The 26162-nt window shown below is 46.9% G+C and overlaps 2 protein-coding genes across 2 annotated transcripts; one reads left to right on the plus strand and one right to left on the minus strand.

Annotated features, from left to right (window-relative positions):
- Positions 1 to 37: 37 nt before the first annotated feature.
- On the plus strand, positions 38 to 16949 carry LOC149330838 (inositol-tetrakisphosphate 1-kinase-like). Its single transcript, XM_089561531.1, has 7 exons — positions 38 to 351; positions 1716 to 1740; positions 2622 to 2747; positions 3771 to 3888; positions 12692 to 13074; positions 15584 to 15728; positions 15800 to 16949. Exons 1-7 carry the CDS (start codon positions 254 to 256, stop codon positions 15931 to 15933), a joined length of 1029 nt encoding a protein of 342 aa, XP_089417657.1. The 5' UTR covers positions 38 to 253; the 3' UTR covers positions 15934 to 16949.
- LOC149330839 (U3 small nucleolar RNA-associated protein 25 homolog) lies at positions 15227 to 25858 on the minus strand. Its single transcript, XM_089561526.1, has 7 exons — positions 25315 to 25858; positions 24805 to 24948; positions 23148 to 23363; positions 20787 to 20968; positions 19164 to 19455; positions 17887 to 18127; positions 15227 to 16484 (listed from the first exon to the last, which is right to left on the minus strand). Exons 1-7 carry the CDS (start codon positions 25735 to 25737, stop codon positions 15940 to 15942), a joined length of 2043 nt encoding a protein of 680 aa, XP_089417652.1. The 5' UTR covers positions 25738 to 25858; the 3' UTR covers positions 15227 to 15939.
- Positions 25859 to 26162: the final 304 nt, after the last annotated feature.

Consider the following 26162-nt stretch of genomic DNA (forward strand, 5'->3'; position numbering starts at 1 on the left):
GAGGATCGTCTTCCTCCATTTAGCCTTACGCCTCTATGGGCGCAGGCTGACAGTAGGGAGTGTGTGCGTGCGTCGCAGGCTGCCTGGCACTTTCCGCGGGCGGACGCGTTCAGCAGCGTGTCCCTGCATCAAGGCGCGTGTTGGGTTACGTGATGCCCTTTCGCGCCGCCGCATCAGCAGCGCGCGTCCGGTGATGACATCCGCCGGCCCCTGCCGCTCGTGATGCGCTGCTGACAGGCGGCGGCGCGCCGTCATGTGCAACATGGAAGCTCCCCGGCCCCGCGTCGGCTTCTGGTGGGGAGACAAGAAGAGCCGCGAATTGAGCACGGAGGACTTCAAGCAAGCCTGCGCGTAAGCACGCCGCGGTTATGTGCACGTGCGGCCGCCCCCCACTGGCCGCCGGCATCAGTTTCGATGGAATCCGGGCTTCGCCACTGGAGGCCATGCGATCCGCACATACCGATCACCGGGGCGTCGCGGTGCCTGTGTCCAGCGCCTATCAAGTGTCAGATGCGGCCTGTGTTTTCGGCGACGTGTGAGGGTGTCAGTGTAACTGCGCGCTGCTAGTTATGACGCTAGTTTCGGGTGGCACATCGGCATCTCATTCCGCGTGGATTTCATTTTGTGCACTTTCTGCGATTTCAGATGTCACGTGAAATAGTGAGGTTTTGATGAGCGCTATTTTCTAAGTGCTTCCTGTAGAGATAATGGGGTAATTTATTCCGATGTATAGCTAGCCTTCAAAAATTGCGAAGTGCATCACAGAGCATTAACCTGTTGCGCAGTGGTTGGAAGGGGTAATTTTTTGCCTCGAGGAAATTTTAGTGCGCAAAACCGTCACCCTATAGGGAAAATTGTTTTAATTCTGTAAGAGGAAATGGTAGTACAAACAGCAGATTCCTGATGTGTGCAGTCATCATACTACAGTGCAGACAAACTATGGCAGTTTGCTATCATGTTAGATCAGTTTACAATCGTGTTAGCTGTACAGTGGAAATAGCTGTGAATTTACGGTTTGCTGTCATAGCTTCCAGGGCACCAAAGCATCTTTTGGGGCAGCAAGGGCCAGAAAATGTGGTAGGATTCAAAAGCGAGACTGACTGCTTGCTTGTGAAGTTTTTGCTGTGGGGAGCCGTGTACTAAAACCATTGAGAAGGGAGCGAACACTGTTCATAACCAGGGTGCATTTGCAAATAACTGCGCAAAAAATCTACTTTGGTGTTTGTAATATTAACGGAGAAAAGTAGAACTGCACCTAACTCCAGGCGTATAGCCTAGAGGCCTGCTGCTGTGTGCCTACATTTCTTGTTTCTACCTGAGGTAGTCGGTAAATAGCAGCTCTTACAAGTTCTTGTATCCTTTCAAATGCATGCATATATCTACTCTCAGTGAAATGCGTCAGTTCTCCTAGTGCTGTTGTTTATATAACAGGCATGGTAGAAGTTAAAGGAGTCTGTTGCAGTCTTCCTTCTTCAGGCAGGAACTGCTGCTGCAGCTTTGCATGGACACACTAGTAGTAGAAGACAAGCACAATCGCACCTAGAACACTGAAACAAAGGATTCACTTCTACCTATTGTAGTACGTTGACTTTTCAGCTTATCTTGAGCATTCGCTGTAGGGAAGGGTCGACATTGCTTCTGTTTTGTTATACCCATGCATGCCCAGTGTATGTGATATCATTCAGATGATTAAGCACTGCCCTTCTTTCCTGCAGGTCTCATGGGCTGGAGTTGGTGAAGGTAAGTGAAGTCTCTTATTCATCGCAAAAAGTAACAACAGACAGTTTGTGCTGGCTCCTGTTAAAGCACCAGTGGAGTAGAATTCAAGTGTGCAAGTCGTGTTTCCTGTTTATGGCAACTGAGCAGGGTAACATTTTTGCAGCAGTGTGCATTGTTGTTCTGCGGTCTACAGCATTCTTACTTTATTTCAGTGTCCTGCAGATAGCAGATGTGCTTGTGTGTATTTGCATTGACTAGCACAGTGTACTGTGTGCATTTAAGATTTCAGAATGTGCGTCATTTGACTAGAATTCAAATATAGCTAGTCTTGTGGTCTTTGTTTGTATCGTAGTTGAAAGAATGCTGCCCAGGTATTCATAACTTGGTAATGCTTGGCAGGCTTTTAGCATTGCTATTTCATTCAATTTTTGCATTTCCCACCTATCGCGATTGACTGAAGCAGCACCATGCCCCGACTGCTCCCAGGCTTGAACGAATAACAGCTATTGCAAGATGTGCCTTTGCTTCAGTTAGTGACAGAGTGCGGGAAAAACAAAAATGCAAGTTTCATAAAATGGCAAGGTTGTGTGGGGTGTCGTCAGAATACGTGACAACTCTGCTTTTGGTGATATATGCTGCAGTTGCTGCTGACTGCATTGATTCAAGCAAATGTGGGTGTATTTGTTCGCACTTTGGTGTTTTGCTGGGCTGGAATGGTGTCTAAAGCAGGCCTTACTCAGTGAGGCAGCTGAATTGTATAAAGGCTTATCAAGATATACTGTTTGGCTAGTTGGTTGCCTATGTTGCTCATTTAACAGTGCTGAAACTCCATGGGGCAAAGCTTCGTTCTGTGTGTGGTGCTGTCGAACGGCCAGATCTCAAATGGTGCTCGCTTGCTCCAGTTGGACCTAAGTCGGCCCCTGGAGGAGCAAGGCCCCCTGGCAGCCATTGTGCACAAATTCTGCGACATCCTGGTGCGAGCCGACCACGGGGATGCTGAATGCCAACGCATCACTGCCGAGTTTGAGGTGCGCTTTTTGCACGGGAAGTTAGCAGTACTTTGTTTGCTCTCTGCCCATCCCACGAGTCACTTGGCATTGCACACAAATGGCAGAAATTTACTCGGATGTCCAGCTACGCTTGTCCGGTTATGCCAGCTATGTTCGCAGCGTGAACTGCAAAATGAAGACGGGATTGAAGGTTTCCGAATTTTTAAAAGCTGCAATAGAATGCGAGCAAGGCAGCTACCACAGAAACATTTTTAAGTTGGGCAGTATTTGTGAAGAACAGATCTTTACTAGTTAACTCTCATATCCTTGTCATTGTCATCATTAGAGTGAAATGAAGGCTGTCTTGCTTGCTACTGCAGGCACCTTAAGCGTAACTTATATTTGTGGAGTAGCTTTAGTCTAATATCGAAAATGGCGTCCTTATCAATTGTGATCGCACACATTGGACTGAAATTTCGCATATTTACTCCATACACGAAGAATCGGGAAGCATAGTACCATTCAAATGTTTCGCAGCTGTTGTCACTTTAGTTGAAAAAGCGACGTGGCAGATGTGATGGTTTAAGCATACAGCTCAGTATGGTATTGCACTCAATTATTGTGCTTTCTCTGCATAGTGAAAGTGTGTAACATAGCACATACCATAGATGTAAAGTTTGAAAGAATCGTTATAGGTGATTAATTTTTTTTGTTCTGATCCCACGGGGCAATTTGTCAATGAGAGCTATTTGTCCTTGTAGTTGACTGTGACAGTAGTGCAGTGATCTGTGTAAGTATGGAGGAGTGCTGATGTGAGGGCTAGTTAGTGGTGGTCCATTATAGTGGTGAATAGTAGAGCAACTACTAGATGGAACTCATTGACAAGTGGTCAACAGTAGCACTGTGTGGGGGAATAACACTTGCTTTAGTCATGTGACTGCAAGACAAATGAGGGCATTCAAAAAGGCTTAGCCCGTACAAGTGGCAGCTTGCTGCAGTTGTTGCGGGCATATCGCCGTAGCTGCATAGTCGACCAAAGTGTGAGGAGATGTTGGCGTGCAGCGCTTCTGTCGAGCACACCCGGGCGTGGTGGTGGTGGACCCGCTGGAGAATGTGCGCAAGGTGCTGAACCGGTTCCACCAGTACCGCTTGGTGGAGCAGAGCCCCCTGGCCTCCACAGGTGAGGAGGCTCCCATGCCTGGTCTCCTCAGCTTTGCCTTTGCAGGTCGCCCTGCACTCAGTCATGTAGTCAGCCTCACTATAAACTAGGGACCCAAGGAGTACAGGTACTTGGCTCAATATTGGGATAAGATGGTTCCAGTCTGGTCCTGTGTAGGGCTGGCATTTGCCAATACATTTCCAACATTGGGCCAATTACATGAGCTGCTTGGGGAAGTGGGAAAGGCTGCACCAGCTTTGCAGTTTAGTTTAGAGAAGGTAAGAGTTGCAATTGCCTTTTTTTCTCTTTGCAAGCTTAATTCATTGTGGTTCTTTGCTACTCTGACATTTTGAAATGCAAAGTAAATTATACAAGCTCGACAAGACGGAGTGTCTCTAATCACTACTAGTGAACATGGTATGATTACATCGATAGTGCTCTTCAGTGATCGTTGAATCTGGCTTTTGCCATTATTATGGTGAATGGTTGATAGCAAAATGCTTAACTGTAATGTTAGAGTCTTCGGCTCTATTTCGTGGTGGATTTATACTGGCAATAAAGGAATCGTACTTGGTTTGATACCATTTTTTTGTGCATTTTTTCTCTGACACATTTTTCTCAGATCATTGGAAGTTTGCAAAAGTTGTAAAAATTGAGTCATTTTTTTAACATTCACTATTTTAGCCAGCACAAGAATCCTTGATTCTCTTGATGCATGAAAGCATTTTTGGTAACTGTTAAATTGGGTAAACCTGATCCTTAATTGCATTTACAAATGGTGCCATTTCTCTTCAAATTTTTTAAGTTCAGGATCTGGGTGCACAAGCACATTAATCTTGTAAGCTGTACGGGTTTTTTGTCGTTTTCTTTTTTTGTTGCCTCCAATTTCATTTTTCCCGAATTGTCTACGCTTCATAGAACACTGAGAAGCCACACGTAAGTTCCATGCAGTTTGGGCATGTTTCGTCTTAAAAACTCGCTCTCATTATGTACGGAGCCCTTCATGAGAAAAGCGGATGACAGCGTTTACTTCGGTTTAGTGTGACAGGTGTATCTTGAAGGTAGTGCGCGGTCTCTTGCCACAGCCTTATTAGCCTGCTGTATCCTCACACTTTGTGGGTTGCCACATTGCAATGAGCTGAGTGTGGTGCTGCCTTGACCTGCATTGGGCCTGTGGCAGAATTTCTGAGAAATCGCCACTTTCAATGGCACTTTTATTTTTGTGCAACGAAAGTTTCTACACAGTGTAGCAAAGCCTTTAAAAGTTTTAAACGTGCACTAAAGAGGATCTGAACTCGTCTTTTTACCGCGGGAAATGATGGGCTGGCAATCTTTATGGAATCCATGTGGTGACCACATTGTGCAGACTTGTTATCGAGCTTGTGTCATTGCTGGGTGCCTTTCGTCGCTCGAGCTTTAGTTTTTTGTGTAACCATGTGAGAAAGTTCGAACCAAGTCTTTTAGTGGCAGACGCTTGAGGAAGCAGTGAAGTTTGTGGGAAATGCACGGCAGCGCTGAACTTTTCAGCGGAGGAAGATGGCGGTGTTCCTCGCGACGAGGACCGCACATGCACGATAAAATGCTTCCTCGCGAGAAGGGTGCCACTGCAAAGAAAACGGTCATTGTCTCCTATAAACCTGTGCAGTGCCTAGGCACTGACCTGTGCTATGATGGCATGTCGTGCTCATGCTGCGGCGTGATAACTTCAACAAAGCAGAACGGCCATGTACATCCTGGAACGATCTTCGTGACCACAGTGGCCCCTATTCATTCTGGCCTTCTCTAACAGATTTTCTTCAATTAGAGCCTGTTTTGGAGTGGTAATGTCACGACCTGGGAGCGTAGTAAAGTGCCTGTTTTTAAATCTCGTGCCCCTTTTTTTTTTTTCAAGTTGGAAAAAGGAAACCATGTCAAGGCGATATTTCAGAACACAAATGTAATAGGCATTTCACTGAAGGTCGTCTGCAACTTTTGCACATAAGAGTTTGCACTAATGCTAATGATACAAAATTGCGCTCATTTTAATCTTGTTACGCAATAAGTGAATTTGGGCGCGCTTAAAAAACTTTGCAGAGTTGGCTAAGACTGCTGTATACAATTAAACCTGCACCACTCAAAATCTTTGCGCAGTGCATTGTAATTTATTCTCACTATAGGGCTCCTGCTACAAAACACGAGGAAACTGCTTCAAATTTATTTTCACCTGCTACAAGCCCTGCTTCAGTATGCTCTTGGCCATTCCCACTGCTGCGTTGATGTTGGCTTGACGGAGATGTCAGTGGCGTTCTTGCATAGCTGCTGTGCAATGGTTGAGTCTTTTAAGGCTGCAGTTCCTGCTATTGTGAAGCGACTTGCAATAAACCTCTAAAAAGGAAAAAAAAAATAATGAAAGGAGAAAGAAAAGGCCACGTCATTCGTGGGAGCTGATGTGGATATCCAGCACGTTGTGAAATGCCTTGCAATGAGCCTTCAAACAGGGGGAAAAAAATAACAGAAGGAGAAGGTCACGTCAGTCATTCCTGGGAGCTGATGTGGACATACAACGTGTTGCAAGGGTTGTCTGTAAGGCTGCATTTCTTGCTCTTGTGAAATGCCTTGCAATGTTCCTTTAACCATGGGGGGGGGGGGGGGGGGGGGAAATGAAAGGAGAAAGAGAAGGCCACGTCATTCGTGGGAGCTGATGTGGACCTGCAACATTCTGTACAAGCATTGTATCTATAAGGCTGCAGTTCCTTCTATTGTAAAATGCTCTTGAGTGTAGTGTACCTTACTCTTAAAAGGCCTGTCGCGGCAATCTTTGAAGCCAAGAGAGAGATAACTTGGGGTAGAGATCAGTGCCCCCATGAGATACATGTGAGTCTATCAGAGGAGCAGATGAAAAGCTACTGATAATGGAGATAGTTGGGGCGTCATACATGGGGACTTTCTTTTTGCAGTGAAACCCGGTAACGCCCTATTATTTTTGCCCCAGGCAAATTTCTCGGACATTCAGTTAATCCCAGTTTCCTGGGCTGGAAAATGCATTTTGTAAAAAGTGTAATTTACCCACGTAGAAAGCAGGAAGTGCTACATTGGATCATTGGATGCCTTATGTGTGCTTATTTTTATAGTGGGCTGATTATTTCAATACACTTTTCAAGTCTTATTATCCATGACATGACATAATCTAAATTCGAAAAGGACATTAGAGAATAGAAAGGCTATTAGGAGGGAGATTTCGAGCGATATTGAATGCCAGGTCAGTGACCTTTGTGCAGTAACATTGTTTATTGCTATGTAGGGCAAAAAGAAATAGTAATGAAGAGGCTGGAACACTGACTTGGCATTTTCTTAGTTTCTTAGCATCGCTGTGTGCACATCTTAGACAAAGAAAAGTCCAAAAAGACAAAGAAGGAGCAGAAGCACACAAGCGCTGTGTCTGCTTCTTCGTCTCGTTTTTTTGCGCTGTTCTTTGTCTAAGATGTTCTGTCGCAAACTTACCCATCAATACACATTGCAGATCATTGTGTGAAGCACCCCCACACTTACACACTTACATGATGTTCCAATGCTGTCTGCATTTCATGCCCTTGTCTTGCAGCCACTTTCAAAGGCTGCTCATTCATTATCATTGTCGAACTAAAAGGAATCGTGCCACTACTACACGGCTAACTCGATCGCCATTGAGAAGTTCCATCATCTCACATAGAGATGATGTGGTGCCTCTACCACTGCCAATAATTTCCAGGCTTGCAAGCAATCAGCCTACAAGTTAAGCCCTAAAAGGTTGAAAACAAAATGCTTATTTATTACAGGAATATTAATCACTCTTGAAATGTTCGTTGTCGAGGAAAAGCTGTGTAGCATTCATGTACTTTTGAGGAAGCTGGTGTTATAGTAGGACACAACCTAAAAAAACAGGAGTTGCTAACACTGGGCCGCGGTCTGCGGCGTCCTGTATTACTCCGCTGGCCAATCTGAACTGTAAACGAAATCGGCATTTTAAATGCTTGACTATATCAAACACTCCATGTGTCAAAATTGTAGGGCTCATAACTTTTTTATCGTGATTAGCTTCTTGTTTACGTAACTAGAAACGTTTAAGCGGTGCACTGCTTTTTCGTCGTGGAAAAATTCTGTGCGCAGAGGCGGAATGTGGGCGGGGGCTTCACTATAGTTGCTTTTTTGTCGCTGATAACAGTGGCGTGCTGCAGCGTTTTGCAGCCTGGCCTGTCCCCTGCAGAATAACTTGCATAATTTGAAGCCCCATAATTTTTTAGTGATTACACTGCTCTGATTTCATTCCCCAGCACGTTGCTTGCAAGTGCTCCGATTCCAAGAGTGCTTGCTGCCACAGCTCGAAGGCCTGCGAAATCTCGATTGGGGTCCACGTTGCTGCGTTGACTCGGCAAACTATTGCCCCAATGGCCATTGAAGCTTCCCGTGTCGCAGCGTTCAGTTGGCCATTGAGTCGAGGTTCAAAGGCCCTTGAAATTCTGATGTGACATGGGCGCAGTCGAACGTGGATATGTAGAACTCAAATGAGATCACGAAATATATATATATATATATAGACAAGGAAAGGGGAATGAGGGGCTCGTTATAAATATGAGAGAAGCCAACAGCCACAGAAACCAAGGGGCACAGGGGATTTTTAATATATTTATTTATTTTGTGCTGTTGTTCGATTTAGAATATTACTGAATATGTTATCGCTTAAAGATAATTGATTAGAAAAGCAGAAGAAAAAACAAGCACATGCCGCCGGTGGGATCCGAACCCACGACCTCCGAATTACGCGTCCGGTGCTCTACCGCTGAGCTACGGCGACGGCTGTCAAACCTTCTGCTTTCGGGGGTATTTATGTTTACAAATAACCTAACCTTGGGAGTGTTCACTAGCGCCACCCACGTTCTTAAGCGGCGGACATAGCACGTCCTGAGTTACCGCTGATGTGACGTTGGCTTCTCTTATATATGTTGGCTTTTCTCATATGTGTGTGAGTGTGAGTGTGACCGCAGATAAGCTTATCTGCAGCTTGGAAACAAGAATACATTGCTCCCACGCTAGTGATAGCACTTCTTTCAGTGATGTGCCGGCAGCGCGCTGCTCGATAAGCATTGCCTATGCCTGACCTGCTTTGCATCGAAGCTGCAGTAGACAGTGCTTTGGAATAAGCCACTGCATATCATACGATGTCTGATCTGTTAGCAGCGCAATATAAATATAGTAATCTCATTCAAATTAAGGTACAATTGGTTTCTTGATGCCTTGGTCAGCAAAACAAGGAAAGCGTGTCAAATGAGGACCATTGCCAGGCTTTTGTTTTGAGGTTGGCTCCCCTGCAGGACAGGGGTGTGGTGTGGAAAATCCATGGCAGCGATTTGCAAATCGCGGCGGCCACGCGATCGCATGTTCCCTTTAACAGTGAACCATACTGTATACATATACCATACACCCCATGTTTACATCATCATGCGGTTTCACAACGCTAGCATGAGAGAGGCCACTTGAGGAGACGCGGTGTGCCATTCGATATATCATATGTTCTGGCAGTCGCGAGTTTGATAAACATGAATAGTGCTACCAATTTGCATGGGATTTTCAAGGGGATGTTTTGTGTGTTGGATGTAGCAATAATTCGATATATCCGGGCGAGACTGTATAGCCACTCTGATGAATTGTGGATAATCCAGTGAACCAGAATTAGTGAACCAGAAAAAGGAATGTCAGATTTGGTAGACATTTTCTTGATAGAGCTTGCCACTTGTAAATTCCTTTTGAAGATACTGTGTACAAGTTAGAGAATTTTATGTCCTGCACAGAGAAAAAAAAATGGAAGAGTTGATTAGTTCTACTACAGTTAATGATAATAAAAAATCGTTAACATGTAGCTTGTTTCTAAATATTGCACTTTTTGCCCCAATTTGAACTTCAAAAATAGTGCATGATACGTGTCTACTCACGAAATGAAAAAAAAAAAAATGTTCCTAGTTATACATTAAACAGATCTGTGCGCAGGCAAGCTCAGTTGCTGGCACTATGTTGTTAGTGTCAACCTTGTGTTGTACACAGTTTCAAGAATGCATTACTTGCACTGCCGTGTTGGTAGAAAGTTTCAAGGCTGCTTTTATTTGATGGTGTGTGTAGTTGACGTATATGTATGGAATGTGTTGTAGGTTTGGCTTGAGGGGTTCAACGTCTCAGACGCTGGGTATAAAGAACACCGTAGTGGAGTGCTCCCGATAATTTCAGCCACCTGAGGTTCTTTAACGTGCATAGACATTGCACAGTACATGTGTGTCTAGCATTTCACTTCCATTGAAATTTATTTATGGTCTGCATTCCAGATTCGCAAATGAAGTGTGCAGTGTCATGGCTGCATTTGCACCACTTACGAGCAGCATTTCTGCTATTGGAGTGCAGTCTTCTTGAGCTGTTGAGAAGAGAATAGGGGATATCCAAAATTCCGCAAGTGCGCTTTCCCACATAACTATGTTGCCAAAGACAAGATGGCAGACTTCTCTATAAAAGAACTGCGATGGCTAGAGGACAGGCACTAAGGGTGTGGATGGAATGTATGAAATATATTTTGGAAGAATAAAAAAAAAAAAAAACTAGTCCTTCTTGCTTTGTTTCAGCTGGAAACGCATAGTCAACCATCTTGTCTTGGGCAAAATTGTTAAGCGGGAAAGCGAACATGTGGAATTTTGAACGTCCCCTATTGCCTTGCTGACTATGTGGCCCTACAACAGTTGTGTCTTTATGTAGTTTGCTAAGTGGAACCACCACAGTTCTATAACCTGGTGCTCTGTTCGTGCATGTGTCTTATGGCGGAAGCCTTTAATGCCTCATCGTTGTAAGCAGGAGTTGGACAGAAATGTCACGCTTTTCAATTGGTCAAAATGGTTGTGACGTCGAAGTGCACGAATTTCAAACGGGCGAATTGTACTTTGGCTAGTAACCATGCAACCAATTAAAGGGATCGTATAGTGGTACTCCAAGTAATACCCCTGCCACACGGCAAATTTAATGTCATTCCCATCGAATGACATTCGTTCAAAACGACATTAGTTTGCTGCCACACGAGAAAATCTAATGTCATTCGATGAAAACGACATTAGGTATCGAATGAGTTCCCTGAACACATTCGCCTGCGACGTCCGAGCTAATGTGTTCCCTCGACACCAGAGACTTGGTGAGAATATACACCAAAAAACACGATTACAAAAACGTCACAAGCACTGTAATATTTCCGCGTCCCTACGATTGTGCTGTCGTTCATTTATGTATATAAAAATGCCAAATAGAATTGGAAAAAAATAAAACTCACTCTCGCTACCAGCCTTGCGTTGTTAAAATTCACAACATGGCGACGCCCAGCTCGCCTCGCCCGCTTCGGACCGAATACTGCGTCGCCGCTGCATTTTTCGACGCGATAGCTTGCTCTAAACGGTTGTATTCGCTTTTATTTTGTGCATTCTCATCCCTCCGTAACAATATAGGTTTGAAATATCAGACGCTTTTGAGATAAATTTCAGAATTTCTTGATGCTAGGCTTAACTATGTACGGATTACACTGTCGTCATAGCAACGACCCCGAGCGAAGTATTTCTCCAACTTTGCACTAGAATCTACATTTTCATTTCATCAAATTGATTTACATTAAAAAAACAAAGCCTTCGAATGCATTCATTACTGCCGTTAATAAAAGAGAAAAACGTTTTTTCGGCACTCAGTTCAGGAGGTTTGACTTGCTATCGTCTAGATGGCGCCACAGTATGTTATGCTTCTCGCGCGCTACGCTAGTCACACCCAACCACCGTGCTCCCTACTAAAACTGTTGTGAGGACGGGCGGCAGTGCGCGCAAGGTGCGCCCGTAGCATGAGCAAAGCTTTTGCGGCCGCACAGCTAATACTGTCTAATTTCACCATAGAGAGCATTTCACAATATGACGTCCGCCATTTGCCTGCCGCCGCTGGCTGAGGTTTGGCTTGGCTTGGACTTGTGGTGGATAGCAGTGATCAACACGTTATTGAAATCAACGTTTTTAGATTCCTCGCACAGCGCGCTTATCTAAATACGTTGATTAAAATGAGAATGAAGATTTTAGAATCGGTTTCCATTAGCAAAGCAATACTTTTTGCAACGTATTGAAGCATACATCGAAATTTTTGTATGCTGTACTCACTGTACTCTCTTTCCATCGCAATCGCCATCATTTGCAAATGACATTAGTTTTTGCCGTGTAGCAGCGCGCAGAAAAAATGACATTAAGTCGAACAAATGTCATTCGATGAGAATGACATTAAATTTGCCGTGTGGCAGGGGTATTAGTGGGACTGAGGTTAGTTGATTAATTGACCAAGTAGCCTAATTAACCTTTCTAGTCAGACCAGATAAATAAATACAACTGAGTAGGAAATTGGTCGAGTTGGGGAATCGAACCAGGGCCTCCGGAGTGCGAGACAAGCATGCTACCACTCTGCCATGCCAGCTCAGTGGTTTGGAATGAACAAAGACACGTCTAGTAAATAGAGTGTCTTCCTTCACTCCCATCTTTCTCCCTTCCCATTATGGGGAGGTTCAGGTGTCCACCAAGATATTATGAGGAGGTTCAGGTGTCCACTGAGATAGGGAGACAGATACATTTCCTTTCCTCAAAAACGAACTTACGGGCGAAGGCCTAGAGCCGAACGGGCAATGGCTGGCGTTCTGTGGACTCCCTGGCAGCGTTGCAAGACGCCGTCTTGTTCCACTCTTAGAGGCGAAGCTTAACATCTTAACCACACATCAGTGACACAAGCAGCACCACCGCGCTTAAGGCTTCCGACTCTTCTGCAGAGTGGGTGTTCATTCCACCTTTCGTGGAGCTGAGTGGGACGGACCCGGTGGTGGACCAGGCGGCCCTCCGGGAGCGGGGGGTCCGTTTCCCCATCGTCTGCAAGCCCCTGGTGTCGCACGGCATGAAGCGGGCCCACCAGATGTGCCTGGTGTTTGGCGAGCACGGCCTGCGGGACCTGCAGGGCCCCTGTGTCGCCCAGCAGTTCGTGCCTCACGAGGGCCGCCTGCTCAAGGTGTACGTGCTGGGCCAGCGCTACCACCTCACCTGGCGGCCCTCGCTCAGGGACTTTGTGGCCGGTGACCTGCCCACCATCTTCTTCAACAGCCAGGACGTGTCCAAGCCACACTCCAGCTCACCGCTCAACGCCCATGCCGTCTTGGAGGCGAGTGACCAACTTACAGTGTTGTGCGTCTCTCTTCTACTGTAGCTGGCCATTCTTTCTTTATGGTAACTCAAGTAGTTGCTACACCCTGAGAAACAGTCTATGCTGGATAATACAAGAACCTAGCAAGAGCAGCATTGATACATGTGCAACGAACATAAAAAACAGAAACATAGCATATGCAACTCTTTGTATGGAGACAAGTTTTCGCACTCTGTTGCACTGACTTTAAATTAGCTGGCTGATACTTTGGACTCCGATAATTCAAACTTGTGCAATATTTCGGATTTAGTTGCAGAACCGTCACGCACCTCAAAGAAATATTTTGGGCTGTGTAGAGCTTTGAAAACTGAATTTTTTGGAATGAATAAGTTGCAAGTGGACATCGCTGTGCAGTCAAGGCATCTCTTCACAGGTGAAGAATGCGCCATTGTGGATTCGGTGTGCCGGCAAATTGGCTTGGATGGGCATGGCAGTTTCTGTGCCTCATTGTTGCCGCTTGAGGCTACGGCACATACCGTATTTTCCGGTGTATAACACGCACCCTTGTATAAGACGCACCTGCCATATATGCAAGCTGTCACTGAAAAAGTTCGTATATAAGACGTACCCGTGTATAAGACGCACCCCAGTTTATCCAGTTAGGCTAGTGAGGCTTAGTTAAACACGCTTACGCGACTATCGCGAAATGCACCGTTCCTGTGAGCAATTCTTAAGCAACGCTAAGTGATCGAAAAAGGCAACACTCACGCCATACTTGTCCACGTTTTAGCAAAAAAAAAAAGAAAAAACGATACAGCTCCCCATATGTCCATAACAACATTTTATTTCTACTTGAAACCTTCGAAGTCTTCATCTTCAGATGCGCCATCAAAAGGTTCACCCATTTCTGGAAGCAACTCGGCTGAAACATGCACTACGTACACGGAGCAAAAAAAGTTGCGAAGGGTGACTAAAAAAGAACGCCGGCTTGTCTTGACAATGGCAAGAAGCACGATAGTCACGATCTTTTGGCGCTTCTCATTACTTTTGCTTGGGGACTCCGAAACAGCCGCGCGCTTGTGATCCCGGAAGTCGTCATCCCCGCCGTTTCATGATAAAGATCACCTAGCATGTCGCGCACAGCGGTACCGGTATTGAAGTATTAACCGTTACAACCGCGTTATTGGTAGTGATATTTTTTAGGTGAAAAAAGCTTGAGCATGAACCGGAGTAATCGATGAACTCGCAAAAAAAGATGAAAAATTCGCATATAAGACGCACCCTTGTATAGGACGCACCAGCAAGATTTTCGAAAAAAAGCCGCATCTTATACACCGGAAAATACGGTACTAATGTTTTTGAGGTCCCACTAGTGAGATCACGGTGAAATCGCAACAGTGGGAGCGTCGTTCACGACTCGAATGCCGCCACCGCTCATAATACCGGAAACCAGAAAGTGTGGTGGGAAGGGAGGTGGGGTGGTGATGATGTTGGCAAAGGCTTCCCGCATGTTCTCTGGGTTTGCCGTGCCATCATTCCCCTGGAAATGACCCTTGACCTTGAAATGACCTCTGTCTCTTGACCTTGAATTGTGCGGCGTGCATCCGCCGGAATCGCATTGAGCATGTTTGTGTTAGAGCGGCGGCAAGGGGCATGCTTTGCAGTGCAGTAGCAAATTGCTCGTCATGCGGTGAGCCATAAATTCTGATAGAAAAATTGTTCGCAAAGATCTTCTACGGAGTTTCCAACGAAACTGTTGCACCTTAGACAGCCAACTTTATATTGCTCCGAAAACAAAACAAAAAAACTGGGTGCTTAAAATTCACTATTCGCTCCCTTTCAATAAGACCACCACTAGTACTACTACTACAGGACAGAAGAAAAGTGAAAGACCGAAACACTAAAAGTACAATTTCTTTCACCAATGTTTCATCCCTTTCACTGTCTTACCCACAAAAAGGCACACTGTTTTTGCCAAAGCACGAGTGGCATTATTAACGCCACCAATCACAGGTGTTGTATCTAGTTTTGTTAACTCACCTTTGTTGTAGTGCCCATTCCATTTCTTTGCTGTTATGACAGACGACTAAACTGCTGTGAGGTGCATGGCAACTCAACTTCAAACAGCACCAGATGCATCACCAACTGTTTTCTGCCCTTGAAGCACATATAACTGAACATGAAACCTTTATTCTAACCAGGTGCCATGCACTGGCTGGAGATAAACCGAGGTCAGAGCAGTCCTGTTAAACGGGTGCAGGTCACAGTAACGAGTTGACAGAACGTAACCAGTGTATGTGAAGGCAGAGCGCCAAGCTTTTACTGCCAGCTGAAGTCCATAACTCACCACAGTGCTTAACATGATGAATACATTTATAGCTGTGTCACTGTGCTTACCCTTGGGTGTGGCTAGATGCATCTTATGGCCACACAACAAAAAGCCGATACAGTTGTTTGTTTTGCGGTCTCTGTTTTGTTGGAGTACGCCATTGCAAGTGTCCAGTAACACCAGGTTTTTGATGCTCAGGGTATTCCAATGCCGTGCCCACGAAAGCTCCGCTTTGTGGTGGACACCATGCGGCAACAACTGGGACAGCGTCTCTTTGGCATCGACATCATCGCTGAAAAGGGCACTGGCCGGTTCTGCATCATTGATGTCAACAACTTCCCCGGTAAGTGAGTCCGAGTTGTGCCTGTGTTGGCAGCAGCATTGTTTGTACAACGCGATGTCTTCTCATTCCAGGCTACGATGGCGTGTCAAACTTCCTGGACCAGTTGAGTGGGCTGCTCGCGGAGCTGGTTGGCTCAGAGCTGCCAGACTCGGGCATCGACACGTCAGACTCGTCAGACGAGACCCCCCGGCGACTTAACCACTGACACCACTCACTGGCCAGCCGACACGAACACGTGCACGTCGCGGGCGGCGTGCAGCAAGCGCGCGGCGCGGGTGCTTCCCACGATGGCCGCCAGGGGCAGCGCATCCTGGCGGCAGAAGAGGGCGGTGCAGTCAGCGCCACCTGCGGCCACCATGCGACACAGCTCCGGGTAGAACTGGGGCAGCGTGGGCAGCTCGTAGAAGACAACGCGCTGTACGCCTTTGATCCGGTAGCGGCGATAGAAGTGGAAGCGCTCCGTGTACAGCAGCAGTCTGCGCCGGCCGGTGAAGAATACACCACGCGCCCGGGCGACCTTGGCGTCGGGCGTGTACTCGCAGATCTGGCAGAAGCTGGTGTCAAGCGACCGCAGGTAATTGCGCAGGCGCACGAAGTCGAAGTATGAGCGAATGTACACCATGCAGCCCCGGGAGCCTTCTCGCAGCAGTGGCGGTAGCACTTTTTCAACGAAGAAGTTGAACCGGGCCTCTGGTACATCCGCGGCCGACGCTGCGTCGAAGCGCTGGAACACTTGGGTGAGGGCCACGGTAACCTCTGTTGGGAAAAGTAATGGGGAGGACAGTGTCAACAAAGGCCATCATATGCAAGCTGTGTGGCTGTGTAGTGTGTTTGGGTCGGCTGTCGCCTGATGACACGTCTCTGCGAGGCCCTGTTCTTCAACGAGGACGGAAGTTTTACAGTGCTCTCTGTGAGGTGTGCCTGGACCATGAGAAATGCAGTTCGGCTCGGAACTTTGTTCTTTTACATAGAACTGCATGGAATCTCTTTCTATGTTTGGAAGCAAAACAGAATGCAGCTGTGTACAGTGACTCGGTGGATGCATTAAAGGCATCAGCCTTGCTTAAAAATGCCGCTTTCTTTAGCTTTTTATAACGATGCTACACATGGGTGAAATATTATTCTAGTTGTCAGCTGATGCAGAAAACCTGCTGGAGGGCACTACAACAAAGCAATAAAAGCCAGAGTATGCATGATCACTCTCCTTGAAGTACAAGCATGCCCACAAGTGTGTTTCTCAAACGAAGGCCAAGTGGATGCTCGCTTGGAAACAACGTGTTCAGCTTGATTTTATGGCTGGTCACTCCCCTTCCTAACAAGTGTGTGCTCAAACTGCAACAGCCACCATTTTGGCATGCAAGAAGCACAGCCAAAGGCAACATGGCATGTCTAAGTGGCTCATCGCCGCGAGCCCCAGCCTGTACCTCTGAAGTTGAACTCCAAAATGGCGCCCGTCACATCACGTTGTCGTCATCATCAGCCTGACTATGCCCACTGCAAGGCAAAGGCCTCTCCCCATGTCTCTCCAATTAACCCTGTCCTTTCCCAGTTGCGGCCACCGTATCTCCGCAAACTTAATCTCATCCACCCACCTGACTTTCTGCCGAGCCCCCTGCTACGCCGGCCTTCTCTTGGAATCTATTCCGTTACTCTTAAGGACCAGCGGTTATCTTGCTTTCGCATTACATGCCCTGCCAAGCCCATTGCTTCCTCTTGATTTCGACTAGGATGTCATTAACCCGCGTTTGTTCCCTCACCCACTCCGCCTGCTTCAGATCTCTTAATATTAATTACACCTATCATTTTTCTTTCCGTAGCTTGCTGTGTTGTCCTGAATTTAAGCTGAACCCTCTTTGTTAGCCTCCACGTTTTTGGGCCTCATAGGTGAGTACCAGTAAGATATAGTTGTTATATACTTTTCTCTTGAGGGATATTCGTAAACTGCCATTCTACCATATGCGCTCCACCCCATTCTTATTCTTCTAGTTATTTCCGTCTCATGATCCGGATCAGCAGTCACTACCTGCCCTAAGCAGACATATTCTCACATCATGCGAATACCCCCCATAGCAGCGCAGCCATTTCTCACCCTTACAGCGGAGTGTTTTACAGAGCTTTTCACGGTGTCTGAGGTCTCAAAGTCTGTGTCAGGGCATACCTGCAATGGAGCCTGGCACAATGGGGTTGGCGGAGGTCACCAGGCCTGCGTAGTTCTGGGCGTGCCGGCTCAGAAGGGCCGAGACCGGTGCCTGCGACACGGCGCTCAGCACTACAGTTTGGCGGAAGTGCTTTGCCCAGCCGTGCAGCCACCACAGGCGCACACGCGAGAAGTCGGCCCCGTGCGGCTCCACTGCCAGCCGGTTCACGTGCTCCATCAGGTGCACCACATGTTCCCAGTTCTGCGAGATGTGACACGAGTGTGGAAAGGTGAGTGGCCTGTTAAAAAGCCAAATGTAAGTAAAACAGCACTAGACACGGGACAAAGGAAGAACAACACAGCACAAGGCGCTACTAGCAACTCGATTTTTATTCCACCGGAAGCAAAATATATATATCCGGAAAGTAAGACAAAACAAAGATAAACAGCACAGACACTCAGATACATAAAGTGCAGTCATTGCAGGTGCATGCACAAGTCACGAAGTTAGCGAATTTCTTTGTCAAGTACCTTAATGGATGGCTTGCTGACGCAGTTCTGTCCTCTCTGATGAATGATTAGTGCCTCGAAGACTTCTCTTGCTCTTTTCGATCTATATTTCTTGATAACGCTCGTGCGGTCCAAGAAAGGTGTGCAGTTTTTTGACTGGCAGTTTTTGCAGTGTATGGCCAGATTGCTGCCAGTTCCTTTCTTGGACTGCACGAGCGTTATCAAGAAATATAGATCGAAAAGAGCAAGGGAAGTCTTCGAGGCACTAATCATTCATCAGAGAGGACAGAACTGCGTCAGCAAGCCATCCATTAAGCTACTTGACAAAGAAATTTGCTATCTAATTTCGTGACTTGTGCATGCACTTGCAATGACTGCACTTTATGTATCTGAGTGTCTGTACTGTTTATGTTTTGTCTTACTTTCCGGATATATATTTCGCTTCCGGTGGAATAAAAATAGAGTTGCTAGTAGCGCCTTGTGCTGTGTTGTTCTTCCTTTGTCCCGTGTCTAGCGCTGTTTTACTTACATATGATGTACCAACTTGCCCAAGCCTCCGCCTTAACATGAAAGCCAAACTTAGTGTAACGAGCTGACCATAACTAAACTGCAGCTAATGAAAGATACAATGCCTTAAACTTGAGCTAAGGACGTGCACAGTGATAGCCAGAACTAGACTACTCTACTAGAATAGTGTACGAAGCTGCCCGATAGTGTTATTGAGCAGTACAAAAGGTTTATGGCCCTGACGCACATTCACCGAGGCTTTAAGCAGCAACAGCACTGACCTGCATGAGCAGCACCTCAGCCTGGTCCACAATCACCATTTCAATGGAGGAGAGAAAGTCGTAGTCCCTGTCTTTCTCGCCCTCGGCCCCCACCACAGTTCGCAACCCCAGGGGCGAGGCCACCAGAATGTCCGATGCGTAGAAGTCCTTGTACAGCCGCAGGCTCTTGCCAGACACACTCAGCCCCAGCCTGAATGCATCGTCTGTGTTGCCCGTAAAGGTCTGCTCGTAATCCTCAGGTCTCGACAGAAAACGGTGCTTCTCCTCTTCACAGCCAAACTCCTTCAGGAACCTGCACGTCCGCAATCAAGTGCTGCCCCGGCGTGTTTCGGTAATGTGGCACAGCACTGCACATACTGCATGTATCAGGACTGCGTATTTTCTGCATAATCAAGCCCCAGTGGTGCCAACATACTTCTATTCAAAGCAGCCTGGACTTAGTGTCAGAACTCGACTATACACAGGCCCTTATGCACATCCCATGCATGGCGAAGTTAGTTTAGTTTAGTTTAGTTTATGGGGTTTAACGTCCCAAAGCGGCTAAGGCTATGAGGGACGCCGGAAATTTCGACCACCTGGGGTTCTTTAACGTGCTCTGACATCGCACATCTAGAATTTTTCCTCCAAAGAAATTCTAGCCGCCGCAGCCGGTATCAAACCCGCGTCTTTTGGGTCAGCAGCCGAGCACCATAACCGCTGAGCCACCGCGGCGGCGCATGGCGAAGTGGAGTGCAAGTCGTGCTGTAACCTAGGCTTAAGGATTCAGTCACTGTACTCCATCTCACAAGTAGTTTGCAGCGCTGTGAAGGCTATGGCGACCTGAGCCAATCAGAATGGCATGGCTGGCTGCAAAACTTATACCTCCGTGCCCCTCACCCCATGACTGGTGGCTCCATCCCTGGGAAGAAAGGGCAGGTGATTCTAGTTCACTTTAGCACCAGAGTCCAGTTGCTGCGTGGAAGAGACTCAGCTGTCTTGGCAGACGCCATGCTTACGGATGGGGCTGCGCCACTTCGCAGCAGGCATCTGCAGTGCTGCGTTTATTTCAATTCGTTTATATTCAACTTGAGGTTGAAGGCCCCCAGGTGAAACTTCCTTTCAAGCAGACTTCCTTAATTTAACCAGTGAACGAAACGCTCCCTGAACTTCAAAAACACTATTGTGATCTACCTTTTCAGTTGCTACAATAATTGTTTAAAAAATAATCTTAACACTGCTCAAATATTTGAGGGACTATTTTTATCCTTCTTGGCCCTCATTGGACAAGAGAGCTTACCTTTCATAGTGCTTGTGAAACGAATTGTGAGATGAAGTATTGCCTAAGTGTGCTGGAAGCAGCTTTCTTTTGAGCCTTCGTTTGTTAAATTGCTAGAACGTGCCTCCCTCAACACTTTCTTCAAAAAACGCAGCAGTAGGGTTTATATCTCCGAACACAGTTGCTGTAGTAACCTCAATAGCATGACCAAAACCATAACTTGTTAGATTGCTTCCTTGCAAAGATCACAAGGATATCGACGACCTCATAAAAAGTGGCTTTATGGCCTCTCCTGAACTCATCATTTTCCTGCAGTGCCAAGCACGAAGGTGCTAGTTTTGTGGAGAGAGTGGCGAGTCACCACCCACCGTGCCATGTGGGCCACTTCTTTTGCAGGCAGCAGCTGGGCAAACAGCTTCACTGTGCGCAGGGCTGACTCCCGGAAAGGAAGCAGCACCAGCACCCGTGGCCGTGTCAGCCCCTGGTCCCGCAGCTCCGAGGTGGCACCTCGACGCAGCCGCGCGTTGTGGTGCAACAAACGAGACCGGCTCTGTCACAAGAGAACACATGCATACACAGAGCTGCCTCTATCGGGCTGAAAAGGAAAAAAAAAAATTCAGGGGGCACTCTGACAATCTAAAGTGCGCGAGGCGGAAGCCTTTCCACGCACATTTGGCTGCTACAGTTGATGCATCTGATGACTAACTAGTCATGACTGGTTAATGACTAAATAGTCTACTCATGACTGGTTAATGACTAACAAAACATGACTGGTTAATGACTATAGTTCATCATCATCAGCCTGACTACACCCACTGCAGGGCAAAGGCCTCTCCCATGTTTCTCCAATTAACCCTGTCCTTCGCCAGCCGCGGCCACCATATTCCCGCAAATTTCTTAATCTCATCCGCCCACCTAATTTTCTGCCGCCCCCTGCTACGTTTGTCTTCTCTTGGAATCCACTCCGTTACCCTTAATAAGGACCAGCGGTTATCTTTCCTTCGCATTACATGTCCTGCCCAAGCCCACTTCTTCCTCTTGATTTCAACTAGGATATCATTAACGCGCGTTTGTTCTCTCACCCACTCCGCTTCCGATCTCTTAACGTTACACCTATCATTTTTCATGACTAGTTATTCATGATTAACTAGGCATGACTTATTAGTGTACGACTGGTTAATCACTAGTTAGTCATGACATATGACTAGTTATGGGTTTCACATCAAATGTAAGGCGTTCGCCTTAAAACCTTCAATATTAAGGAATATGCAGCCACAAAATGTCTAAGGCCAGTAGCATCTTGCAAAAGCAGCTGCACCCACAATGTGGGGAATAGTAGTTTACAGTAAGAGCTTGCTAATTTGAGCTTCAAGGGAATGAAGAAAAATGTTTGAATTATTTGAATTTCTAATTATCGAATGACCCTGAAAAAGGCTGACAAAAACCACCTGCATAACAGTAAATTTATCTGGTGAAAGACTGGGCAAAGATCGCCAGCATACCGATGGGAGTGTCAGAAGAAGAACTGCTCTGAAATGGTTAAAGCCTTCCCGTGCTTCCTTCACAGTGTGACACGGTAGCGGCTGCAGCTACAATGTGTGTAAGGAGGCGGTGAACAAGCGGATAATTTCGGCACAATGGAAGAACCACATGGATGGAAGTGAGCGCAACGCACAGCACCGCCAGTCAGCGTCCGAAACTGCACGTAGCACAGAAAAGTGAAACCAAAACTAAGCGATCGGCCTATTCTTGGCGACAAGCCCGTCCGTTTTGTGTCACACCTGCCACTGCAGTCATGTCAGAGCTTGGGGGTGGCTCTGCAACTTGCAGGTTTCAGTAGGGCTATTGTGATGATTGCTTAGCATGCTGGTCATACCTGGACGCGACCTCCGTTCAGAAGCCTGTTTGAGTTAACTGGTGCGAGACCCGAAGCGTCCGAAATGCCAAGCGTATGATGCCATACATAGTCTTACATTCGGCGTTGGCCGGGATTGTGCCGGCAGTTTGAATGACCCACATTTCCAAATTAACGGGCGTCGAATTAACGAGACTCTACTGCCCCTATATATCTTGACAACGCGTCTGGCGCACAAGAAAAGAAATGATGATGGAGGAATTCATGCCACTGCCATTGATCGCACGCAACAATACCAGCAACAATTTCATCAATGCAGTTCAAGAAGCTGCACACACATTATACAGCAAAAATACCTAAGCACATTTTTTTTTTTTTTGTGAACATACAAGGAAGTTTCCTATAGGAAAAACGAAAAAGCACACACAATGCTTTCATTGCCCTGCCAGATGCATGTTACCATGCTATGCCTTTTCCTATACAAATCATACTAGTGTGCTAGTAACCCCCTATCCCCACTAAATTTTACTTTAGCTGACCTCGTGACTGCAAAATGACAAGCTGACCACAGACAGGCACCATTTCACTTTCAGTGACTGCTGCAAAAAATAATACTGCATTGAAAGAAACCCAGGAAGGGCAGACAGGGGTGTTCCACAGGCCTGTCAAGTGATGAAATTTAATGCACAGGTTCACGCCCAAGCAGTTTCAGTACTAACAAAGCGCTACGGGGAACACGGTAGGTAGGAACTCTAGCAAATTGCATGCACTTCACGATTCCACTGCGTGAAACAACTTTGGTGATTATGTTTTGTACACTCCTTTGTTGTCATGTCCAGTGTCGGACTGCTTGGAAGTAGCTCGGGCTACTCACCTTGAGCACGTGATTGAGCGCATGCAAGCAGTAGGCAGCACGCAACTCCTCGCCGTTGTCCAGTGTGCGCTCTGTGAATAGCAGGTCCCTGTACGAGGCCAGCACCGAGAGGAACTCTGTCTGGACTGGCGTCAGCTCGGGTACTGCCAGGGAACTCTTGAGCCACAGATTGTTCTTGCCCTGAGCTCGCACCAGTGGGACATCTCGGGGGTTCCCCTGGGGTAGCCAAAGCATCCTTTGCTCAGTGTTCTGCTTCCAAGTATCCTCTTACAACTAAAGTCAAGAACTGTTTAGAGCACTGCAGTCACGTACAAAAGTTTACCAGATGAAGGTTTGTGGAAGCAAAACATAGTTTCTGTGCCATCAAGCAAACCTGTTAACTGAAGAGCCTAAGCATGAGGCGACAATCATGTTCCATATACTGGAATAGATATACCTAAACAGGCCTGCTCAGGGGTCCACTCATTTCTGCTTGCTCTAAATCTCAAATCTGAGTTTGTGTGTCTTTCCAGGCTCTAAGAGCAATACTTCAGTACTACCCGCTTAAACCATATGATACTGCTTTAGAAAAATCATATGGAAGTTCTCGCTCTTTAGATGGACATCAGCCTCCACTTCAGGCTGTGCTAGGAAAGGTTTTATTTATGTTGTCACCTTTCCACAAGCCATTTTTGAGACTACAATATCCATCGGTGTATTGCTGGAATTAATCGAGAGAATAAACCTAGTCGAGAGTACCCTTGCTGGAAAAAAAAACCTCGGCCTGTGAATTTAAGTGAGCGCCAGTAAGTTCAAAGCGAGTCTAAGCCAATGGGAATTGACTGCATCCTGCAAAATAATATCAGGTGTAGAGCTAAGAGTTCAGTAGACAATGTGCACAATCATTTTTATTCCCTTTCCTGCCGGCACTCGTAGCCTTTAGCATGTTGATGGCTGAGCCAAACCTGTAATGCCTACAATGCTTAATAGCTGGACCACAAGTCTGCCTGAGCAAGTAGGTCTAGCCTAGAAATCTAGGTGCAGAACCTCCATTATATTCGCAGTCAAGAACTTGCTGGGCTGAAATTGATCAGGCCGAAGTGGCAATGCACGAGAGATAACTGCCACAGCTACATTTCATGAAACTTGCTCAAAACAACTTTCTCTATTCAAGTGCAGTTTACGTTTCCTTTGCCAATTCTTCTGTTTATTCATGAATATTGCCACTCTGTTGTGGCGAGTTTTAAGCAGCTAAGGCTATCATGCACCAAACACTGGAATGATTAAAATGTCTGTATGTTGCATATGAATGTATTTGTTTGGAAGGACCATAGCCATAACCTCTACCATAACTGCCCAGCCAAACATAAAAGTATGAGCTTTCCTGGATTTGAAATTTTTCTAATACCTGAGTGCACCGGTTTAATTTCCTGGCATAAACATATGAGACATGCTCAAAGATGGTGTGGTCCCTGTGTTGTGCACTTTCATCGTCCTTTGTGCTATTCCTATCATGTAGAATTAACTAGCCTACAACACCACCCTTGTACACATAGTGAACTCTGCTCCTCATACCTGAGTCCCTTTTATATGTTCTCTCTAACAGAACAGTTAAGTCACTCTTGTTTTACAATGGCATCAGCGTGACAAGGGACACAGTGTGACCAATATATCCAACCTGCATTCCTGTAACTCGCATCTGTCCTAGTGTCGGCCAACGCAGCTCGGTGCGCGTACGTTCAGCACCTTCAAGAGGGAACTTCTCTCCTTCGATATCCCACTCGAAGTGCACCAAGAAAGGGTCGCCTTGAGCTGGGAGTTCCTGCAATGTGAAAGCACAGGAATGGTGAAAGATGTGCCTCCCAGTCACGGCCTTTCACGCCGATGTTACTAAATACCAAGGCACAGCAGCACATGCGGAAAGAGCCGCGCTGACAGGGAGGAATGCTGTCGCAACAACTACAGGCTACAACCTATGGTACACTTGCAGCAATGCTCCTCTCGCCTCGACACTGGTTAATCGGCCTGCGGTGTAGCGCACAAGAGAAGAGCTGCTTAGAATAATGAGAACTGTGCTTTGCACAAGCACTGATGACGTATTCGTAAGCTGAATGCTGATCATACTGCCGGAAAAACACTCTGCTGACATTTCAGCACACCATAGCACAAGATTTAGCTTTGGCCGTACTTGTTCCTCCTCTTCGCCGGCACTTTGCTCGCTCGCGTTGTCGTCGTCGTCAACGTCGCGCGATACACCGTCACCATCCTTGTCGGCGCCGTCCTGGTCGTCGTCCGCCGAGTCGTCGTCGGTGCTACTGCTAGCAGCGGCGGTGGCGCGGCGGCCACCGAACGTGCCCAGCAGCTGACCCACAGCATCGTCACTCTCGCTGGCCGAGTCTTCCTCTGTATGGGAGTCCCCCGAGTCGTCTTCGTGAGAATCGGCGGCACGGCCCTCGGAAGGCACGATCACGGTGGCCGCGCGATCGCCGGCCGATGGCTTCTCGTTGGCCGGGTGCTCCTCGCCGAAGTCGACCCAGTGCCTCTTGTCTTTCTTGGACAGCTTGGGGGCTGCGGCCGCCCGCCGCTTTCGCCCGCGAGCCGGCCGACCCATTTCGCCTTGGGGAAACCGCGGAGATCACCGCCGGACAACCGCGTGTGTACTTGTCACAGCGAACTACAGCGAACCGACCGAAAGCACGACCCGCGCGGTGCACGCAGCACGTGGAATGCACTCTCATTTGATGATGATGAATAGAACATGAAAATGAAACTTGCAGGGTCTGAACGTTGCGTCAGTTGCACTGCTCTACGGCTCTAGATTGTTGTGCTGATTAATTCTTAGTATAATAAAGTTATTAGAGATTACACTTATGGAATTCATGCAGTTCATTTGACATAACTGCGCGATAATGATGCTGCACGACTCACTTTTGTGATTGCAGCGCCATAATACCAGTTGTGGAAATCTTCGTAAATAAATTGTGGACCGCATGCAATCAACTAGGCTGACTAGGCTACGAAGGAAGGGCGGGCACC

Source organism: Amblyomma mixtum, chromosome 9, assembly GCF_055824585.1.
Source record: "Amblyomma mixtum isolate Tamu chromosome 9, ASM5582458v1, whole genome shotgun sequence".
Lineage (NCBI taxonomy): Eukaryota > Metazoa > Arthropoda > Arachnida > Ixodida > Ixodidae > Amblyomma > Amblyomma mixtum.